Here is an 8439-nt window from a genome sequence, read left to right as displayed (position 1 = left end):
TATAATAACTTTTTAACTTGTGAAAGTTTTGTAAAATTGTTTGCAACTTTGGTGCGGAGGTTCTCTTTGGATTATTCCCTCTCGGCGGTATGTAGCCACGTTGCGTTCGTCGTTGATTATTTGGTTAATTACTCTGGATTAGTTCGTGCCGTGCTCTCATTGTAATAAATATTGAGGCTTTATAGCTATATAGTCTATTTTACTGATAAGAGGGCCATGTTTATATGCCTTGAAAGCAACTGCGCCAGTGCACGTGTTGTGACGGGAGCCTCCTGAATCTAGGCCTATAACTTCTGTCCTGTCCATTCAGGTTCAACCATGGTAAACACCAAGGGTTACCGAAGAGGAACACGATACCTCTTCGCGAGGGGCTTTAGGAAACATGGTGTGGAGCACTTGTCCACCTACTTGCGTGTGTACAAGCGGGGAGACTACGTCGACATCAAGGTGAGCACCAGTGCCGGCACTCGATTTCTCGTTCCTTAGGCTAAGTGCGTTTAGAACACTTGTGTGCGTTTTGCTTACGTTTTCGCGTTTTGGCTGCGTTGAATTTTGCCGGGAATTGTGTGTGTGTGCTTCGTTGTGTGAAAGAAAATTGCGGTGCGTCTGATCGCGTGTGATGTTCATGGCTTAACGTCAGTGAGCTCGGCTGCAGAGGCAGTGAACATGTGGAAGAATATCGTGTGTGGTGTATTCGGTTAGGGTCGAAGCTTCATGCCTTGAAATTTGCGCTGCAGGGCAATGGAGCTTTCCAAAAGGGCATGCCCCATAAGTTCTACCATGGAAAAACTGGTCGGGTCTTCAACGTGACTCCCCATGCGCTTGGTGTCACTGTCAACAAGCGTGTCAGGTACGACTGATATTACGCGCCTTTTATTGTGTCCCAGCGTGCCCATTCATTTTTGTTGTTTAGGTAGAGATAGTGGCATGATGAATGTTTTCAATTTGTGCAGGCATCGCGTCATTCCCAAGCGAATCAACGTGCGTATTGAGCACGTGAAACACTCAAAGTGCCGCCAAGACTTCTTGGAGAGGTCAAAGAAGAACCGCGAAATCCGTGCCGAGGCCAGGAAGCAAGGGATCAAGGTCTCCTGCAAGCGACAGGTGTGTGAAAGTGACCGGCCATATTGTCATTCTGAAAAGATTAAATCACGCATACAAATCACACATATATTAGCGCTATATTAGTACTACACTGGGTCGTGCCTGATCGCTTTCATGCTTGCCAGGTGCATAATGCGTTATTCATTAGTTTATTGGCTGGTTACTTAATCCTTTTTTTTGTTCACCCCAGTCATGCATTACATTTTTTGCAGATCGCTAGAAGCTGTTCAGAGAAGAATACTAAGTTATCATTTGTGAAATGTTAACCATTTTCAGTACAACATGCCGGAGTGCTTTTTCATTCATTTTAGGAGCGTTTAAAACTCTGCTCACAATTAAGGGCCCTATACTTATGTAATCAATTTGAGATACGTCTTTCAGTTTGAGTGTACAGTCGCGGTCAAAAATACGCGGCTCCGGCGCAAGGAGCGGCTGCGGGGCCGCACCACGGCGCTGCTACCTGCGTTGGGCACTCAGTGCGAGGGTGCATAGAGCGACGACAAAGCTTCGCCCTCGCTCTCCCCTGAGCATGCCACACGGGTGATAAATGTCAAGTGCGGTGTTCAGCTGTTTCGCGGCTGACGGTCAATACGAAAGAGGGCTCTGAAATGTGTGCTGTACATGACTCACTGCCTACTTGAATATCTAGTCTTCCCTATGCACAGACTGGCCACGGCCGGCTAAGCGCGTCTGCCTGCGAAGCGTCTGAGTTCGGTTCGCATTCCATACTTAAGCGCGTCTCGCGTGCATGTACGCCGCGCTCCAGTGCCCGGCGTTTGGTCGGGTTAACCCTAATTACTAGCTGGAGCTCGCTCCTTTAAAATCGTTAATTTAAAGCTAAAAAGAAATCTAAGCGTGCTCCTGCTGCAAAAAAATTACGAGTAACACACTACCTGAAACAAAACAGGGCTCCACTGAGTTTACAGGCCGGGGTCATGACGCGAAAATAACTTGTTCTGCCCTATTTCTTGAGCGCCGTAATGCCCGTGCACCAAGGCTCACCACGCATGGGCGCGCGGGGCATACGAGAGCGAAGCAGTATCGGGGCAATAACGGTGAACCGCGCGCACTCCCCTTCATTACGACTGGCAAACGATGCAAAGCGGAGACGCGCCCCTTCATACCGACAGTCAGCCGCGAAACAGCTGAACGCCGCACTTAACATTCATCAGCCGTGTGGAGTGCTCAGGCGAGAGTGAGGGCGAAGCTTTGTCGTCACTCTGCACCCTCGCAGCGAGCGCCCGACGCAGGTAGCAGCGCCATGGTGCGGCCCCGCAGCCGCTCCTTGCACCGAAGCCGTGGGCCGCGTATTTTTGACCGCGGCTGTACATAGCTGTTTTAGTATGCACTGCATGTTTGGTACTGCTACTCATCATGGTGCAAATATAGTCTTTTTTTTTTGTCACATCTCTAACACATTTTGCATCACATTGTCGATAAGTATGCTGACATGGGTAAAGATGGGAGCTTATTGCCTGCAAGTTGGTATTGAAAAAACTTTTGAGGAAAGGAAATGGCGCAGTATTTGTCTTGCATCTCAGTGGACACCTGAAGGGAGCTGTAAGGGAAGGGATAAAGGAGGGAGTGAAAGGGAGAAAGAGGTGCCATAGTGGAGGCAAGTTCGTATGGAAACTAAGGATTTCCCATGTAATATGAATACTTCAGCAACCCTTCCTGAAAGTGCTGCTTTAATAACTAAAGCAGTGTGCAGTGAGAACATGGTAAGTGCACGCTAGCAGGAGCACAATGACGCAAGTGAGTGGTGTTAGTGTCAGTGAGGTATTGCGCTGGTTTGCCAAAGTGGTAGCTTGAAAGACTATGGCCCCAGGTCAACTTCTTTCTGTGATGCCCATATACACAACTAGGTCACTTTGTGACATGTAACTAGGTGTCTGTATTAATATTAAATTTTACAGTTATCTGGTTTTTCATGTGTGTTTAAATTCATTGTGTCCCTAAAAGTATTCTCATTGAGGCTGTTTCTGATTTTGTCCTGTGAATGTGGCTGGGGACATCATGTGCAAAAATGCTAGCGCACTTGTTGTCGGCAGCTGCAAGCTAATTGCTGTAGTGCCTTCCATATGTGCTCTGGAAGCTCTCGTACTATGGTGGCCCTGCTAGGGCACCCTTCTGTATTAATTTCTGGAAAATGCTTCTGTACATCTGTCGAGAGCCGAGTTAAATGCATTTACAAGGAGCGCCCTTACGTGGCTTGAGTGACACTTTGGACTAAGGGTGCCAAATGGCTGAATATGTGTTGCTTGTAGCAAAGAAAATGGTGACAGGTGACAATTCAAACTACAAAGGACAAAGGCTGTCATTGATTACAAACTTCTGAGGACTAACGGTTTAGCATGGAAAACTATAATCAGACATGATTTAAATAAAAAGTTTCGTTTATTAGAATCGGAATGTAACCAAAACTATAATCAGACATGATTTAAATAAAAAGTTTCGTTTATTAGAATCGGAATGTAACCATCTGGTAACTCAAAAGAGTGTGCTGTTTGCTGAGGAGCTGAAACTGCATAGCCAGGTAGAAGCGTTTGCTAACACAGATCAGTGCATACTCATTATGAATTCCGATGGCAGACCGCGAGCTTTCCGCCGGATCACAAACTGAGTGCGTAGCTGCGGCAGAGATCACGTCCTCCGATTCTTTGAATGGAATGCATGTACTTCTGCTGGGGTGCTTTAGTGCGAGCATAACCGCGTTCAGGCAACATTGCGGCAAAGGGCGGCCTTTCGCTCACCAGCGATTCGTCTTTGCTGCCACTCTTTCTCACGTTCGCTTTGTGTGAAGATGCCCGCACTACAAAATTTGAGTGATAAAACACGCCAGATTTTCATATCGCTTCCGTATTTAGAGAGCTGCTAGGCATTGCGAGTACTCTGTCTGGCGTAAGAGAGCGCGGGAGGTTCAAGCAGGTCAACGATTTTGGTCTCAAAAACATTCATAAAGAATTGACATCTTGTTAAGGGGAGACTCGGGTCTTCGAGGAGAAAAAATGGTAAAAAAATCGGTTTCTTGAAGTATTTTTTATCATGTTTTTTATCACAATTTGGAAGCTTTTATAAAAGTACCTTTTCTAAAATATTAGTGTCTTCCGATGAGTATTTATTCTGATATCAGCGATTAACGTCAGTAACGGCACTATTCTGTCTCATAAAAATGCCCCCGGAATTGCAAAGTTCAACATCGCGCTCAGCGAAAACAGCTTCACGGAGAGCGGCCATTTTGGTCTCGTTTGAAAGCTACATTATTCTACTATCTAATTTTAGCGGGAAACTTTTCTCCAGCCAGCAACCATGGAGCTGTGCGGCTTCAAACTACACGCGTGGCATTGGTGCTTTCGCATCATGTGGGGCGAACGCCAACTCATGATTGGATATCGGGAAGCGTCATCTGCCAGACAAAAGCGCGTCGGTTGCCATTTTCATGCATTGCACCGATAGCCGCTCTTTCTCTTTGCTACCTCGATATGATGGCTGGTGGGCATCGCAAATTCCGAACGGCTCACGCCTTCGGCAAAAAAACAGAAAAGACTGCCTCGGACACGCGACGAGCCATTGGATGGGTCAGCGCCGGTGACAGGCGACGCAGCAAGCCTTTCCAGCGCGGCCACGGAGGGCGCGTACACGTGTGCTGCAGCCAGCAGTGTAGAACAAACAGTGCGCGTCAACACGCCATTTCATTCCCGCAAAGAGTTGGCAGCGGTTGAACATCGGGTGAACGAAGGACAGCGACAGCTTTCTTCGATGTCAGCAACTCGCTGTAAGCAGTCTCATCTGACCTCATCCTCCGCCGCACGTCGAAACCAACGGAACGGAGTTCACTATAGTAAGCTTAGCGGCTGTGATCGAACTGCTTCATTGCGTGCAATGCAAAGTGTGCGGCAGCCTTGTGAGCCTTTCGAAGGCAGGGCGAGAATATGGAATTGTAGTTAAGCTTGTCTTGAGCTGCAATACCTGCGGAGAATTGAGAGCTGGATGGAGTTCTCCAAGGGCCGGTGAGGGTGCTACCTGCAATCCTTTCGAGGTAAACATGCTCGCTACTCGTGAAGTTATGAACAGGCAACAGCCAGACTGTATTTCGTGGTATTATCGAACTACTGCTTAGGACGCCAGCTCGGCCCCAAAGGTGAGGACCCTAGGTATCAAGAATGGAAAGCCAGCCACAAGTGCCAAAAAGCACTTAGCCTGGCCAAATGGAGGCTGCAAAGATTCTTTCTGGCCGGTCTCTTGAAAAACATGGAATGAGATACACCACAATGTTGTGTGATGGAGACAGCTGGGCTTTTATAGCTTCCAAGAAGAAAAAGTATATGGCTGCTTGAGTATAGAGAAAAAAGACTGTGTGAACCATGTTCACAAACGGATGGGTGCAGCCCTTCGAAGCCTTCTGCTCAAAAACAAGGGAGAAGGGAAGCAGAGCTTTGGTGGCAAAGGGAAACTGACTGGAGACCTCGGAACAAAACTCTCCATTTACTGTGGGGGGCATGGCTCTCGAAGCACATCAAGGCAGCATTGATCAGATGCAAAACGCTGTTCTTGCAACATACTGCCACGTTACCTTAACAGATGCAAGTCCAAACCACTCAAGGTGTCCAAAAGGGGAACAGTCTTGGTGCAGCTTCAACAGGGCTTTGGCAAAGCAAGAAATTCTACCAGAACATAAGTTCAATCTGCCTCCACATGTTGCACAAACCTTGCTGCCAGTCTACTCGCGCCTCTTTGACAAGAATCTGCTGGAGCGCTGTCAGATTGGGAAAACACAGAATGCAAACGAAAGTCTGCACTCTTGTCAATTGGTCACTTGTAGCAAAGATCAGGCATGCGTCGCTATTCACAGTGGAGGCTGCTGTTGCTGAAGCGGTACTAAGATTTAATTCTGGCAAAGAATGTGCCACTGAGGCAATCCTGAAGGAGCTGAGTGTCAACAGAAGCAGTGTGTTGCTTCAAAATGTGTTCAGAAGGATCAGCGCCACCTCAAAGCGCCCGACAAGAAGCGCGCAAGTGCCGAGAATTTCCGCCAGGCCATAAAGAAGTGTGTAAAAGAAAAAACTGATTATGTGCCTGGAGGGTTCTAGCACAAAATGAACCTTATTTGATGCCTCACTTTGTTGAAAATAAATTGAGGCTATGCTTTGAAACTTCTTTCCTTGTTTTCTCAACTTTTTTTTTTACCATGACATGTGTTGTTGCCTAGGATATCTCTTGATGTGCTGATCGGATTTTAATAATTCTTAATGCATATGAAGGCTTATACATCCTTCTGTGCAACAAAATAAAAAAAGTACTTTTCAGTACAGAAATTTAATTTAGCACTTTAATTAATAAAAATTTGGGTCAATTCATAAGCATCTTTAAAAAAAGACAAACTTTTACACTGCTGCTGCTAAAATTATTGTGATGGTATGGTTGAATCTAGGGTTACTACAGAACAAATAGACAGAAAATTTTTGTCAATCATGTTCATTCATAAAAATTTAATATCTTGAAATCCGTTCGAGATAGGAAAGAACTGATTCCATATTTGTTTTTAGGATGCCATAATGCACTACACAAGTAAGTTTCATCTATCTAGGCCTAAAATTAACAAAATTTGTCTAAAGACCAGGGTCCCCATTAAGACAACTTTTTTAAAAATTTGCGCGGACGCGAACGAAACGGAAAAAAGAAACAGGTAAAAAACGTTCCTTGCATGTTGCCTGGATCACCGCGTAGCGACGACGGGAAGGAAGCAGCCGGTCATGACCAGAAGCAGACGTGTGGGAAAGGAAAACGTCACGAGGGGTTCTGGTCAAATCCAGCCGATTTTGGCGGAGCAAATATTGCTGCTCCATGGAGTGATCTGGGATCGACGTCTGATCCCGATCTGCCACTGGAACGGACAACTCGCGCTCCCATTTTGCCATTGGAATACGATTGCTCCCCACAGAGCAGAAAAACTTGATCCGGATCTGCCATTGAAATTCAACATTAGTGTATAATGCCAATGTATAGTTGTATGCTACCAAGGTAAAATTTTAAATTGAACAGGGCAGATGAAAGTTGAGAATGATCAACTAGACAAGCAGTAGTGGTGAGCTTAAATGGAGCTCTGTATTCAAAAACAAGGGGGATATATAGAGCATGAGTGTGGCATGCATGAATATTATGAATGCACTTGGTTTTCTAAAACTAGTGTTGTCAAGTGAGGTATATGTTTCATGTGCTTAAATTGCTTGCAGCTTTGCTATAGAAAATTTAGAAGCCATGCAATTTGCAGTGCACTTCATTTATGCACTGCTGTGCCTTTATTTTTTTTCTTGTGTGGTGTGTTGTGATTTCTTTCTGAACACTGGTGTAAAAGGTGCTTGGCAATGTATTTACAGCCTCAAGGACCCAGGCCTGCACATTTCGTGAAGCTCAATGGCAAGCAGGAACCAGAGTTGCTCCAGCCCATCCCTTATGAATTCATTGCCTAGACCTTCAAATAAAGCCAGGTCATCTGGAATTTCTTATGGGCTTATTTTAACCCTTTATGTAAGGTGCGAGCTGTATGTGTGTCTCATATGCATACAAATGGTAATATTGCACTCAGAAAGATTCTAGAAATTTAATTGAATCACTTTGAAGCTGTTTCGACACCTGGTTTTTTAAGAAAAGGTACACATCTGTATAAAATTCAATTGGAACTGGTTGGATATTTCAGTTCTTTGCAGTTGGGTTTTGAAATTGGTTTCAGCTGTGCCTTTTATCGACTTATTGATGCAAAAGGATGATTTGTGAGGATTGCAGGGCAACGCTCAGCCTGGTTCCAACATTTTTACAGATTTCTAGCAGTGAGAATTGAATGTGCTGTCATTGAAATCAAGACATACAAGAAACGCATGCTATGCCTGACATTAAAACGTTAGCTCAGTGTATACATCTACAGAGCACCATTTTATCATGGACACCGTCATCTTGAGAAGCTGGCGCCCTTTAATGCCTAGTCTGGGAACGACTGCCATGCTGCTATGTGCAATCGCATTTGCGGTGCACACATCAAACAGGATGCAGATGGCACAGATCGGCAGTTCGGAGCTGCCGCATTCATTTTTTCGCGTTCTAAAATTTCGTACTGATAGAACAAGCTTTTCAAGCAGCGGTGAGATTGTTACATCAAGAAATGGCCGGATCACCAGCGAATTATGGAGCTTCCACCGTTGTGATGACTGCTGACTTAGGTAGGTAAAAAGAAATATGACGAGTTTGGTGTAACCTACGTGGTGAAAAACGGCAAAAGACTTAGCACTGGTTGCAAAGGCAGTCGAGAGAGTGATGCAGGACAACTCTCAAGCAACATTT

The 8439-nt window shown here is 45.4% G+C and overlaps 1 protein-coding gene across 1 annotated transcript; it reads left to right on the top strand.

Annotated features, from left to right (window-relative positions):
• The first annotated feature begins 9 nt into the window (after positions 1 to 9).
• On the top strand, positions 10 to 7603 carry RpL21 (ribosomal protein L21). The gene is made up of 5 exons (XM_077662404.1): positions 10 to 87; positions 311 to 447; positions 738 to 850; positions 954 to 1104; positions 7482 to 7603. Exons 2-5 carry the CDS (start codon positions 319 to 321, stop codon positions 7572 to 7574), a joined length of 486 nt encoding a protein of 161 aa, XP_077518530.1. The 5' UTR covers positions 10 to 87; positions 311 to 318; the 3' UTR covers positions 7575 to 7603.
• Positions 7604 to 8439: the final 836 nt, after the last annotated feature.

This window comes from Amblyomma americanum, chromosome 4, assembly GCF_052857255.1.
Source record: "Amblyomma americanum isolate KBUSLIRL-KWMA chromosome 4, ASM5285725v1, whole genome shotgun sequence".
Taxonomy (NCBI): domain Eukaryota; kingdom Metazoa; phylum Arthropoda; class Arachnida; order Ixodida; family Ixodidae; genus Amblyomma; species Amblyomma americanum.
The sequence above is the reverse complement of the archived record's forward strand: the minus strand, read 5'-3'. Positions and strand labels throughout refer to the sequence as shown.